We start from the raw sequence: 14,544 nt of genomic DNA, 5'->3' as shown, positions 1-14,544 counted from the left end.
AAACGCTGCGCGGTAATAACCCTCGACGTAAAAAATAAGTTCAATACTGCAAAATGGAAAAAATCACTGAGTCATTCGACAATCTACAGGCCTTGAAATACATTGTACGCGTTGTTGTTGAGTTCCTCCTTGGGAGAAGGCTTTACTGCGACTCGGATGATGGGTTAAAAATATTTCCGACAACTTGCGGGATGCCACAGGGTTCTGTCCTAGATCCCTTACTGTGACTAGTTATGTCTGACGGAGTGTTTACGCTACACTTTCCGGACAACGTGACAGCTATTGGCTTCGCCGATGATAGCGGAATAACAATGGAGGCAAACCTTCAAGACGAAATCAAGGTCTACGTAAATCAAGCGATATGGGAGATTAATTCCTGGATGAGAAATTGCAGCCTTTCACTTGCTGAACATAAAACAGAAGTAGTTCTCATCAGTAAGGGAAGAAAGAACACAACCGTGAAAATCAAAGTTGGTAAACAAACAATTTACTCCCAAACATCGCTAAAACACTTGGGAGTAATGATTGGTAGAAAGTTCAATTTCCAAAAACACATTGAGTGCGCCGCAACTGCAGCGTCTTCCATCGCTGCAACGATCTCGAGGATACTACCGAACATTGTTGCGCCAAGGCAAGGCAGCTCCGTGCTACTCTACGCAACCCCAGTTTGGGCACCCTCTTCACCGGGAACCGAATAAGAATGGAAGCAGTCGCATATAGGCGCTTAACACCCGCCAATATTGTGGAGTTCATGCTAGAGTCAACGGATGCTTGGAACCAGGTTGTAAAGGAATTGCAAGCTATTCACTAACAGGTTAGGCAGAATGAACTACGACGAAAGCAAGAAGGGGAGAGAACCATTATGAGCCGCAGTTAAAAGTTGATCCATTCCCGCGACGCAATACTTTGTAGGAGTTCCGTGGGGAGAGTAGAATGAGAAGGAGGTGGTTTTAGTCAGTAGAAGCCTCACATAGCTGCATGGCAGGAGGCAACAGTAGATTTTGAACCTTCCCGCCTTCCAACGCAAATAAAAAGACAGAGAGACAGACAGTAAACCGATTTTAATAAGGTTTTGTTTGTTTTGTTTTACACAAAACCTTAAAAAGGTGGTGGCAAGAAAAGGAGGATTATTATTTTTTGCAAATGTATATTATCGCAGGAGGATATTAAGTTTTGTGAGCTTTGGGTATAATTTTTGCAATGGAGTTAGTATGTTCATGTTAAAAAGGATGACCCAATATGACATTCCTGGCGATCTTTCAGATCCGATGGATAAAATCCAACTCGGCACGCGCCGCTGCGGTTATCTTCTTCTTATGGAGAGAGTGAACAACTTTCTATTTGCTCCTTCTCTTCGATGATATTGACGTGGAAAGGTTGGAAATGTCCGAATTACCCCTTCTGATGTTGTCATGCCCATTAAACAGTATAATCTGGGTCTGAGGTGAAAATTATGCACTCTCCTGAAGACTTTAACGAAATTTAATTTCAAGGAGCGCATAATAAATAAACTTTATATTGTAGAAATAAAGGAATAACAGATGGACCCGCACCAAATTCTCTCCGCTATTAATTGGAAAGGCACACAAGTATACAATATTTGCCCAGCTAGCTTTTAATATATAATAAAGGCACCTATAATCTGAAACTACTGAACAGGTGCGTTGAAATAATAAAAGAGAACCAACTTACCGATGAACTGGGTCTTTCTCTAGCAAACGAATAGGCAAAGATCCGTCTTCACGCAGCCATTGTTTGGATATATAGATAGCTCTTAGGCGATCAATGAACGTAACAGCTTCTCCTTTTGCAACCAAATTTAGACTTGGTATTACCGGAAGTTTTTCATTTCTTGTTGTCACCTCGAAATCTCTGCTGGCATTCCTAACAAATGGATCATAACTAAAATGAGTAAAGACGAAAAAAGATAATTGTATCTTCTTCAAAACATTTACTTGAAGTAATCTTACTATGAATCGTAGGAGATCCTTAGTTTTAAGTCGAAAGCTTGCTCGATATCGTCGAGTTGAATGGCTTTACTAGGAGACATGAAATATGAAGTTATTGAAGTTTGGAAGAAAAATATTATAAAAGTGCAGAATATAAGCCATGATCCGAAAATACGACGAACTTGAACAGTTCTTGGAGGATCAGAATGGGTTTGTGCTGAAAGAAATGGTGAAAAAAACAGCCAAGGTCATACGAGTTTAATTTAACTTTTACGCGAAATCACTTTAGTGACTAGCATCGCCTCAACTGTACTTACATAGAAACATCCGGATTAGAGTTGTAATAACATATCCTAATTGTCCAAAATATTTAGTATCTCTGGTTTTGACCAATCTTGCTGTGATGAGCATAGCGATAATAGTGGTAAGGAATATTGAAATGAACAGTGCCTTAGCGAGTAAACCGGAATTCTGCAAATATTTGTATTTGGTTCATCTATTGGGGAGTATTCAGGTATGTATAATATATACTATCATATATGCTATTATCTTCTTACTATAAAAATAAAGTAACTAACATTCAGAAAGTAGCTCCAACCACAATAAAAACATGCGATTTTATTCCAAGTAGATAAGTACGTATTTCGGGAGTTAGTTACTAATTTTTTCAGTAATTAAGTAGTAGCTGAAGTACTAAAAATTGGAGTAAGTAACTCTCCAAAAACGTATTTATATGTGTGAATATGCTATGAGTGTTTGCTATTGAAGGAAACTACAAGCATCAGGAGCAATAACTATTTTCTAGTTTCCACACGGTGGATATTAGCAAGGACTAGCCAATTTATTTGATTTCACATATTCAAATATGTTCCTCCCCTTTTTTACTTATTCAGAAAATATCGATTCTTCTACATCGAACGTTACCTCATCCGTTGTTGTTCGAAGAGAACCGCAAGCCCTTAGTGTCATCATCTGGTAAACACAGTTAATCTTTCTTCGGTTTTGCAAGTTTGTCAGCGTATCTGCCCATTCATAACATGACTCTAGCTATAAGTTACTCCGGCTGTATTTTGGATCGCCTAATTTTGGCAACATGTTTCGAGTGACGTTGGTTGCCTTTTGACAGGCATTTACTTGGCACTTGAAGCTGAAGGTTAGCTTAGCATACATCATCAGCTCTGAGGATCTTTCACTTCGTGCGATTTGCAATCATAAGAAGTTCGACTAAAATCGATCGTTTCTAGTAAGGACCTTATGACGCTGTTTCTACTGCATAAACACGTGTATCTTTAGGTGGATTTGTGGTGACAACCTGGAGAAAGTTATCAGCAAATTTGATAATCATAGTTCTCTTCAGTACGAGATACATTACAATGTACTCTTTGAGTCCATCGTTCGTCCTGGACAAAACATTCGTCCCCGAAAGATAATTTTCGGTAAGTCATCTTTTAAACCCAGGAGCGACTATTTAAGCGATTCGTTGATTTTTTATTAGAGGAATTGAACGCATTTTTCACTTCTTTTACTGTCAGCACGGCATAAAACACAAATAGGTCGGGCATACTCATTACTGTCAGTTTGGGGGTTTTGTTACCAAAGTTACGATTACTGCAGAAGGCGCGCGCTTGTTGTTTTGTACTCACTTGTGTTTTGGTAGCTCTTCTTTTTCTTGAGCCTTTGTCCCGTTCACAAGCGGGGTCGGCTCGTCGTGATCGGCTTCGCCATTTGGCTCTATCGAATGCCTGATCTGGGTGCAATCTCGAGGCTTTCAAATCCCCATCCAGTGTATCAAGCCACCGTTGCTTAGGTCTGCCTTTTGGTCGTTTACCATCGACTTCGATGTTCAGACCAATCTTGGCAAGTGAATTCTCGTTTGCACGAATTGCTCTTGTGGATTATATATACCAACAGACGGCTAATACAATTGTTTGGCCTGTCCATCTTCAAAGTAGGCTAGTTTAGTTCGAAATATTTATTTTAACGTGCTACATATACCCCACTAAGTGGTATAGAGCAATCATATATTATTATGGCCTCCGGCATCATGTGGAAAGTACCGAAGAGCAGAGGATTGGAGGGTTTCCGACGAGCGTTTGCTATTTGACAGGGCCTAAGGAATGACCCCAAAGAAAAATGTATCACCCTAGTGGTGCAGTCTTTCAATACTGGGAATTCAATAACTTTCCGTTAATTTGAAAAACCAACCAATGAGGCTGAGAACGCATTCTGGCGAAAGTTTAACGTTCCTTATCACTCCAGTATTTCGTCTACACTTTGCGGTAAAATTTTAGGATAGTAGGGCGAGACCGTTATGAAGTTTGCTCAGCTCTTGCTAAAGCTAGTCAGCTGATACAAGTCAAACCGTTGGTTGTTGATTTCACAAGAACAACTTCTCCTTTTCTGACCTTTCTTTCTCTTTCTTGGGATTAGTGGAGAATATAACGCTCTTGATAAGGGCCTAGGACTTATCAATATTCCTCGGCGAGCTCCCAAAGGTATCCGTAAGGCAGTAAGAAAATTAGCTTCCCTATGGCCGAATGAAAATCACATCACGGCTGTTCGAAGTTCTCCGCCTCTGCGAATAAATGTTGTACACAACTATCAAGTGATTATCTCTTTCAAGGCCGCTGTCAGTACCTTTCCTGTTACGCATATTCAGAAAACAACTTTTAAATCTACCGCTGACTGCGATGAGATTGATCTGATTAAGTGTTGGTTATCGGTTAGTTGAAACCCAACTGAACTTTAGGCAGTGCTCGAACAATGTTCCGCCAGTGGCGAGGATGTGAAAGTTACAAAAAGCTGCGTCCTAGCCACCATTCTCATTTCGGTCTTCAAGACCGTGTTTCCCCATTACATGTCCAAGCAAGATGTTATCGGGATCCCTTTGGGATTTAGATCACATTCAATTCAATTGAAACAGGGGAGGGTATTGAGTTGCTCATAGAATGCTTCTTTCTCCCTTGTATTGGAAGTCACCCTTGGGCCATCATTCTATATTGATATCCTGATTTTCGGAACCAGGCTCCTCTGTGGATGCAGTAAATAATAGTTCGGCTAAGGATTTTTACGTTCGTTTGAGCTTGAAAAGAATTGGCTAGAAGTTGAAGATTGTAACTGGAGATAATTTTTTGTCTTGGAAAGGAAAAGAAAAGTTGAGACCAATTCCCTAAAAAATTAAAAATGAAAAAGCAGTGGAAATGGAGAGCGGAAGACGCCGAATGAAGAAATAGTCGAAAAATGTACCAGAAATAGATAAATCATGCATAAATAAAAATAAGGGGCAAATTTTCTTCGAAAAGAAGAGCGTACGTGCATGGCTATGGGAAGGTCAGCCAAGACAATGAACAAATATGGAGGGAGAGAGAAGCTGTTTAGACAAGGAGATATTTAAGCCAAGAAAATCCATAACAAAGCCGCAAACCAGTAGCGAAGATGCGAAAGCACCGAAGAGGAGCCCTAAAGTTACCCGCTCTACGGTAGCGCAGTCACTCCAGCTGATACCAAATCGTATATTCGTGGAAGGGCGGAGAAACAAGAAACTTTAAGAAAAGAAGAGAAACACCCAAAAACAAAAAACTTGCCGACCACTTTGAAAAAGGGGCTGAAACCTCAGTTGGTGGGAAATTAGTGCCCAAAACACTAGTGCCCCCAAAAGAGCTGATATCCTTTCAAAAACGAGAGGGTCAGATTGCCTCCCAAATACATGTTGTGCGATGAAAAAGTAGGTCTGGGTAGCAAGCATATCGTCGGGAGCAGCAAGCCCCCTGAGTTCAAAAAGGCGTTAAGTGTTATAAGAAAATAAAATTGATCCAAATCACCCTCAATCATCGTAGAGTCAATGAAGCCTTGCTTTCTCAGGTCACCTATGAATCGGAGATGGAATTGGCTAAAATAAGCGTACTCTTTAGAAATAATAATAATAATAATCGATGGCACAACAATCCAATTGGATTAAGGCTTTGAGGTGTGTTAGATTCATTCAAGACCGTAACGGTACACTACAGGATTACAGTACCCTATAGGAGGCAATGTGGTCAGCATTGCGCTTGCCTGAGATTATTACCTTGATTTGACTCAGGTACTCATTCACAGCTGAGTCGACTGGTATCCGCCGTCATATCACGATACAAATTCCAGATTCCAGGAAATAAACCAGACGATTTCTAAATCGTGATTGCAAAAGCAATAAAGATGAAGACTGGCTAAACTTCCGGAACTCACAGCGTGAATATATGAGTCTCGTAAAACATTCGAAACGAGAGTCTTTTAGAGCATATTGTGACGAACAGGAAGATGAAAGGAAGAGCAGTGCAGTGTCCTTAATAAGGCTGAGTCGGCCAAGTTGGACCATCTTAGAAAACCGGATGGCATTTTCACAAACTTTAGGGTTGACTCTATACAGACTCTCTTGGAAGTACACCACCCGGGAGAACAGGTCTCAGAAGTGGGAAGAAGAGAATTGGCGGTTTCTGCCAACCTTCAATCCGAAGGTGTTGCAAGGGGAACTGGGACACTGTGAGAGCGATTGTTACTAATGAAAACGCGAGAGCTACTATACTATCCTCTGAACACTTCAAAGCACCTGGCATGAATGGCATCTACCCAGCGATGCTAAAGGAGGATATAGAGCACTTAGAGTAACTTCTGAGAAATATTTTTCGAGGATTTCTTGTTCTGGGTTACGTGCCTTCCTCTTTTCAGCAAGGGATGGTAGACTACTCGAATCCAAAGAATTTCAGCTAAATCAGCTTAACATCATTTTTGCTGAAATGTCTAGAGAGACTGGTTGAGCGTCACATTCAAAGGAATGCTTAGCGACCTCACTAGATGATGCCAACATGTTTATCAACGTGGAAAGTCGTGTGAATCTGCTTTTGACTGTGCGACCTTCCAAAAGCTTTGTGATGCCGCCAGAGAGCATTGTGTTGAGGAAACTTTAATAAAGTGCATCTACGCTATGCTAACGCACAAATTGTTGTGTGCTGAAGTGGGTGTTGATCGCTGTTTAATATTGGAAGCCACGAAAGGTTGCCCTCAAGGAGGTGTTCTATGGCTACTTCTGTGGAGTATGTTGATCGACTCACTACGGATGACGGAATTGTGTGTAGAAATACATAACGTGCCGTCGATTTGATTGACAGTTGGTGTCTCAGGCAGGCATAGACTTTCAGTAAATCCAAATAAAACCACAATGGTATTATTTACAAAAAGGAGGAATCTGAATGGTCTTTGCCTTTCAGGGGATACAATCCTTCAACTCTCCGAAGAAATGAAATATCTGGGACGCACAGAGCATTGGAGGAGTCATTGGGAGAAGAGAATCTAGTTTTCGCAATGCCTTCCGATTCTCCCCATACATCTGTTTGGTAGAAGATATGGTGTTACCTAGAAACGAAGAGAAAGCTGAGATGAACCAGAAGAATGCGTGTCAGGATATATTGACGTCTTCTACACCAATGGCTCAAAAACAGAAAACAGTTCTGGAGCAGGAGTTTACCTTTCAAATAAAAGAGAAATGAGGACAATATACAATGGTCTTTCAGGCTGTAGTGTGTGCGGTTCTAAGGACGCAGGCGCAACGTAATCTGTAGCGATAGTCAAGCTGCATTGATGGCATTGCGTAGTACATTTACCACTTCTAAAATCGTTCAAGAATGCAGAAATCGATTGAACTCTGTTTCTAGACTCCATACGGTGAAAATACTCCGGGTACCTGGCCATTGTGGTGTAGAGGGAAATTAAATCTCGGATGCCTTAGCAAAAGAGGCTTCAACCTCCCCCCTGTCCAGATCGGAACCAGCAATTGGGGTGTCGGTAGCATTGGCTGATGCTATTACCAAAAACTGTGAACAAGTTTCCCATAATGTTGTTAATTCACTAGCAGAATTAAGGAATTTTCCAAAATGATATCCTGTAATGAGAAAGCGGAATCCCCGGAACATTTTCTATGTGAGTGCCAACACATCCCCGCGATACACAAATGAATCCGGGATATTCCATCAGACGGGGAATCGAGTACAATGGACCACTAGGGTCTGAGTGCACAAAGGCTTTGCTTCTCCCCCACCTCATATAATGCCACCTATATAATGCAGTTGTGAGAGAAAGTGTGTAAAATTTTGAAAGAATTAATTCAGAGAAATTTAGAAGAGAATGATCACTTTTTGTGACGCTACTGCCTGGGCTTGCTGCTATCATCTCCATTTCTTGCAGTAGAGGGACCACATCCTTTTATGGGTGACTCGCATTGACATTTAAGTTCTTGCATCTGGTCCCGTGTTTCCCAGGTAGCTATTTGCTTTCAACCTTCCCTTTTAGCTACGGGAATCATTAACACGGCTAAGGAACATTTTAGAGACGCCTTCTGATACTGCTAATTAATATTATCCTCATAGCTCACGTTTAACCAAGGAAGACGCAGAGCCGGCTGAGTAAAGGTGTTTTTAAACAATTTTCAATACTTACTATTATGAAGTGCTCAAATATCGCCGACTTTGGAGGTGCTTTCATCAGTGGAACGATCCAGAGCATGTAATTATAAAGATACCAACCAGATACATCGAAATTGAAGAATCGCTTATCATCAAAGTGCACTGCACCTATTGCAATATCGGCTTCTTTCCTCTAAAAAGGAAATCTCGATAAACATTTGAAATTTACCAAGTAAAAGCTGCCTTGCCTGAATATATCCCATGAACCCCGTCCATGTTCGATTAGGTAGAAATCTTCCTGCATCATTGTTCCTATATAAATATTTCGGGACGAAGTTCATGTGTTGCGCAATTACTCTAATAAACTCTATCTGGAATAGTGAAAGGGAAAATGGTGGAATAAATCGGAGAATTAAGTAAAGGAAGACTCACCTCGATCCCAGGAAAGATTTCACGATTGATGTCAATGACATTTGGGGGCCACAGTCCGGTAACAATTTGAATTTCACATCCATGCAGGCTTCTGGGTATTTTGGGTGGAAATAATTTGCTGCGGACTTCGCTTATATAGAAAAGGTCCAGATTGATATTTTGAAGACGATACTGTAAACCATTATCCTCGTCAAAGATAGCAATGATTTCATCGTTTGTCTCCGAGTAGTTTCCGCACATACGATTTCGGTATGGAAAATTGGTTGTGAGTTCTGCTTTAGTGCTATCCGCATTTTTAGCTACCACCAAGTAGTTGATAATTTTCAGGTTTATTAGCATTTCGTTGCATCTCTGTACTTCACTGGAATAATCGAGGATAGGCACTTTCTTCAGTTATGTATGTCGTTTTTTGACTTATATTATAGTGGGGAAAAAAAGACAAAGTTGTATTTTCTAAATGCCGAATGAATAGTTTTTATTGCTCATATACCGGTATTTCGAGAACCAGTTGTCTTCTCCGTAAGTGAGTTTTTGACAGACAAAAACTGGTCGCCGAAACACCGGTATATGAGCAATAAAAACTATTTATTCTGCATTTAGAAAATACAATTTTGTCTTTTTTCCCACTATAAGATAGGCACACAAATAATGCCAAATCTGCGTCTGTCTTATCAGTTGGCATTTTCGAAATTAAGTTTTTACTTACAATCGCGTCGGATTCTGCAGAGGAACGATAATAAAAAGGAGACGGGAATTGAAATAGCGTAGTTTTGGTAATAATCTGAAATATTCTTCGACTTCTTGAAACCGATTAAATATGAGGAGGTATGATATTCGCTTGAACTCTACCACACGCCCGATATTCTTCCACCTAAAGGATACGTCACTGGTTTCACTAGTAATCAAAAATTAGGTAATGCGTCTTACCCGCTAATCCTTTTATAAATTTTTATTGTAACATTTTCACTAATTATTGAAACATCAAAATTGACAAAATGTTCAGGTCTACCGATAACCAGGAGGCTCTTTATATTTTGGATTTCGATGATATTTTTAATACAATTTAGAACCAAACTATTATCCTCAAGAGCGTCGCTTTCAAGTTTATTTTGGAAAACTTCTAAACTTCCTAAACATTTGCCGGGAACGATAAGGAGAATTATGATATAAACTTTCATATTACACTTCACGCCTGTAGCGAATGAGGTTCAACTAAATGTGTTAATTGCAATCCAGCTTAGCCTCGCTTTTATATCCAATTGAAAACTTGATTGGTTCCGTTTTGATTTATTACATAATTGAATGTTTTGAGAAAAATAGTGATAGATTCCGTGTATGGGAAAGGAACCCACCGAAAACCATTAGTGAGAACTGAATACTATCGTTCGGAAACGTAACACATTACAAAGGACTTCTATTATTGATGGCATAAGAAATTCCATGCAATAGATGACCTAGATTTTTTTTACATTTGAGCTTTTGAATTTTGTAGTTTTCGCCGACATGCATTGAAGGATGGGCGGATCCAGACTTAATAATCCTAGTCTCGAGGTCATAGTTAGTGTAACGCTTTTCTTTCCAGACGGACTAATTGATTCAAAACAAAGATACTAAAAGCCCTAAATGCACGGTCCTTCCAAAGGTTACCTTATAATTTATACGAAAAGATGTTTCTTCGTAAGAGCACCCAGCATTTTCTAGGCAACTTCAAAGTGGTGGGTTTTAATTTAATTTATAACCCAATGAGATGAAACTTTTACAAGGAGATGCTTAGTCTGATAGTACGGTCATAATTTTTAGCGGAGCATGCTAGTAAAGAAAGCTCGGAGTATCCTGTTGAAAATGAATCTCCTCAGATGCGCTTTTTCCTTCTACTGCACCGGCAAAAAGCAACCAGTGCTCAGAAGTACTCACTCAGTTTGTTATGCCTCTAACAACTGAAAAATGTCGCACGTTATATTGACGCGATACATATTATCATTTTGTTAAGGGGAAGTCACACCGCGTCCTTAAAGATCTATTGTGCCCCTTTTGCTGGTTATAGTGTAGCTATAAATCATAATATCTGAAACATCTTTCTTTTATGGGTGGAGGTGGAAATCTTAAAAAGACGCTACTGTGCCAAGTTGCAGCAGTGTGTCGAATTCTCACACACTAAAACCACCCCCCCGCGGGACCACCGTGAAGTATAACTTCGCGAGGAGGGCTCTGGTTAACATCAGCACAACTAAGTCACGCGTCCATCGCGCTTTCCGAACTTGTTCCAATTCCTTCAGCTTCACCTGTATCGCAGTTACTGTTTCGTTGATCGCACTCCAGTTTGTTACGGACTTCAGCATCTTCTCTACGGAATTATGCGGTCCGATAATTACGTTGAGAGCATCGTTTAACCTCCCTCTTTAATTTGTGGATCTCGGACAGTGGAACACAATAGGCTCCGGGTCCTCGGGTGTAGCGCCGCATTCGGGACGGTCTGAACACTCAACCAATCCGAAGCGATGCAAGTAGCGTTAGGTGGTAATTTAATTCTCCATACTTGCGCTCGACCCATCTCTCAATACACAGGATCAGTGTATGGGTCCAGCGGCGTTTTTTGGGATTATCCTACCGTTGCTGCCAACTCCTGAACAACTCCTTCGTTGTGGCAGTCACTTCGGCCGGATTCACCATTCTTTTCCGGTAGAGTTAATATGCCTCAGATCCAAAGTAATCATCCCCGCGATGACACGCACTGCCTCACCTGATACTGTCCTATATCCATTGCACACCCTCATCACGATTGGCCGGTGTACTGAATTCACTCTTCCCTGGTTCTTTGTGTTATCCAGTGTGCACGGCCAGGTAGGAGCCGCGTATAACAGGACTGATTTCACCAACCCTGCAATAAGCAGCTGGCGACCAGATTTTGGCCCGCCAATATTAGACATCATCTTTGCTAGAGATGAGCCAGCCTTTGCTGCTTTTTCACGCACATAGTCCAGGTTTCCCTTGAAGCTCAACTTGGCATAGATCATTACTCTCAAGTATCTAATGGTCTATTTTGAAACGATCTAGTGATCACCAGTCCAGATTTTGACAGCGTTGTTCTCCCGGCGAATCGTAATAAGGGCCGCGTTTACGTTACCTTCCACCAGGTCCTGTTTCCCAATTTGTAGCCATGCTTTGAAAGCATAAATGGTTTCACTTGGATACAGTTCCACGTCCTGGTGGTGTTTCACAACTTCTACCACTGCCAGGTGGTCTGCAATACCAATCATTATTGCGTTCTTTGGTGCGCGAAGGCACAGCATTCCGTCGTACATTATATTCCACAGCCAGTGCGGAACCTTTGGGAACACCAGCTGCCACAATATATTCCTTCGTCTGTCGTACGTCTCGTACCAAAGAAATCTCTTCGAGAGGTAACTCTCGATTATCCAAGCTAAGTAACCAGGGATACCAAGTTTAGCCAGGGTGCCCTTAATCCAACCCCACTTGGCCGAGTTAAAGGCATTTTTGACATCCAGCGTTATAACCGCGAAGCATTTACCAGCGGGCTATGCCTCCCGGGTCAGGTCCACGATCGTTGCAATGACATTAAGCGTGGACCTTGCTCTACAAAACCCATACTATACTGCCGCTTCGATAGACCACCAGCTAGCTCAATGAATGGATGTAGCCTGTTGTATATCACCTTCTCCAACATTTTCCCTATAGCGTCTAATAGACAGATTGGGTGATATGAAGATGGTGCGCCAGGTGGTTTTTGGGGTTTCGGTAGAAGAACCAACCTCTGCCGCTTACACTGAGCGTGAAACACTCCTTCAACCATGCATGATTCAAATGTACTTATGAACCATGCGGGCCTGATTTTAGCAACCAACTTCAGGGCTTTGTTCGGAATTCCATCCAATCCCGGAACATTGGTGATTTTTGTCCACGAATCTTCTTCATTACAACCTTGTAAACAGTGCCCCACGGGTTCGTATTTGCTTCAAGGCACAACTGCTTGTAGCAATTTATCTTACTTTCCCGTATAGCCTTCTCGAGGCTACTTCGAAGATCGCGGTATCCTTTCTCCAACTGCTGATGTTCTGGCTTCCCTCTAGTCCTTTGGAAAAGCCTCCTTGCCTCGGAAGGGGGGCTCTCATCCAACGTTTCCTAGTACGACGTCCAGTTCCGTGAAGGTTTCAGGTAGGATTTGGGCCCTGGTGTTCGTCACCCGATTTCCCCAGTTTACAGCCCACGCGCTGAAATCGGCGGCATTAATTTTTGGCTGTGGTCTCTAGCATCCAATACCAAGCCGTCTAGCATATCCTCATAGTATTGCGTTAGGAGGAGCATAGTGGCTATAGATATGGACGCCGTTGACTCTCGCCCGTACAAAGCCGGTTCACAATAGATAAATAGATCCATTCAGGAGAAGCTCATCAATTTTACGATCTCCTCCAATACCAAAGCCTGCAAAAGGGAAAACTCGTGAGAGCTTATCAATTGAAAAAGGTGAAGGACTCTGCACAACGTGCACCAAGCCATTAAGAACATGGTGAGAGCCACCAGGGTACTTTACAATATGTCACCGGAAGAAGCAAGACAGCCTAAGAAAAAGTCGGACATCCCAGCCCAACAATGTCAAAGGTGAACCAAGTGAAACAAAACCACAAAGTCATCGATCTTCGATCAACTAAGATAGTGCAAGACAAAGAGGGGGAAGCTTTGGGGAATCAACGATTGGTCTGATCGATGTCGAAGGTGTGAGGAGAAAGGGCATATTACCAAGGAGTGCAATAGAGACCCGAAACGCATTTTGTGCCAAGGAAAGCAGGGACGGGATAACTAGCATATTACCGGAAGTGCGGGAATTTAGGAAGGGGTTAACTGCAGTGAAAAAATGAGGTTAATACAAATAAACCTCAATCATTGCAGGATCGCACAAGATTTGCTTGTGCAAATCACTTAAGAATCCGCGATGGAGATTGCTATCATTAGTGAACCGTACAGAAATCTTGACGGTGGTGTATGGGACACAGATACGACTGGTGTTGTTTACGCCGTAAGGAAGCCAAGATCCAAAATAACACCAGGATGGTCTGCAGAAACATTCATGGAGGTGTGGTTAGACCTGTCTAGCAAGGCAGGCACCTCGACGGATAGAGCTCTCCATGTCACACAAAGCATCTCTAAAACATGTGACGAGTCGATGCCTAGGAGATGGTCATTCCCCACTAGAAGACCCAATTATTGATGGAATAGTGAACTTGCCAGCCTTCGATTGATTTGCCACAGAGCCAGACGAACGGCTCAGAGGGCGAAAGGTAGGATCGATCAAGGGCAAAAGGAGCATGCCTATAGGGAAGCCCGTAAGAATCTCAAGTTTGCCAGACAGCGAAGTAAGAGGTAATGTTTTAAGGAGTTCTGTTCGGAAGCGGACATAAATCCGTGGGATAGCGCCTATTAAATCGTGACAGGACGATTCAGAGGGCCAATAATCTCCACAGATCACATGTCCTATGCTATCTTCGCCGCTATTATCGATAGCTACTTGCAAGAGCGGACGCTCTGGTATAATACCGATGATGGATCCAAGGAGTATATTGTCTCCGCGAGTGTGCCACAGGGTTCTGTACTGTATAATTCCTGTAATTTATAATAATGTACTTAACCTTCCAGTTCCGGAGGAGGCTACGGTGGTGGGTTACGCCAACGATATAGCACTGATTGTGGTCGCAAAGCATCTCGAGGATGCTGAG

At 41.9% G+C, this 14,544-nt stretch overlaps 1 protein-coding gene across 1 annotated transcript; it reads right to left on the bottom strand.

The window, feature by feature from the left end:
* Nucleotides 1-1,688: 1,688 nt before the first annotated feature.
* LOC119647017 lies at nt 1,689-9,993 on the bottom strand. Its single transcript, XM_038047756.1, has 8 exons — nt 9,743-9,993; nt 9,522-9,686; nt 8,816-9,176; nt 8,632-8,754; nt 8,418-8,576; nt 2,267-2,420; nt 1,971-2,166; nt 1,689-1,902 (listed from the first exon to the last, which is right to left on the bottom strand). The coding sequence occupies exons 1-8, from the start codon at nt 9,991-9,993 to the stop codon at nt 1,689-1,691; spliced, it is 1,623 nt and encodes a 540-aa protein (XP_037903684.1).
* Nucleotides 9,994-14,544: the final 4,551 nt, after the last annotated feature.

Source organism: Hermetia illucens, chromosome 1, assembly GCF_905115235.1.
Source record: "Hermetia illucens chromosome 1, iHerIll2.2.curated.20191125, whole genome shotgun sequence".
In the NCBI taxonomy this organism is placed as follows: domain Eukaryota; kingdom Metazoa; phylum Arthropoda; class Insecta; order Diptera; family Stratiomyidae; genus Hermetia; species Hermetia illucens.
The sequence above is the reverse complement of the archived record's forward strand: the minus strand, read 5'-3'. Positions and strand labels throughout refer to the sequence as shown.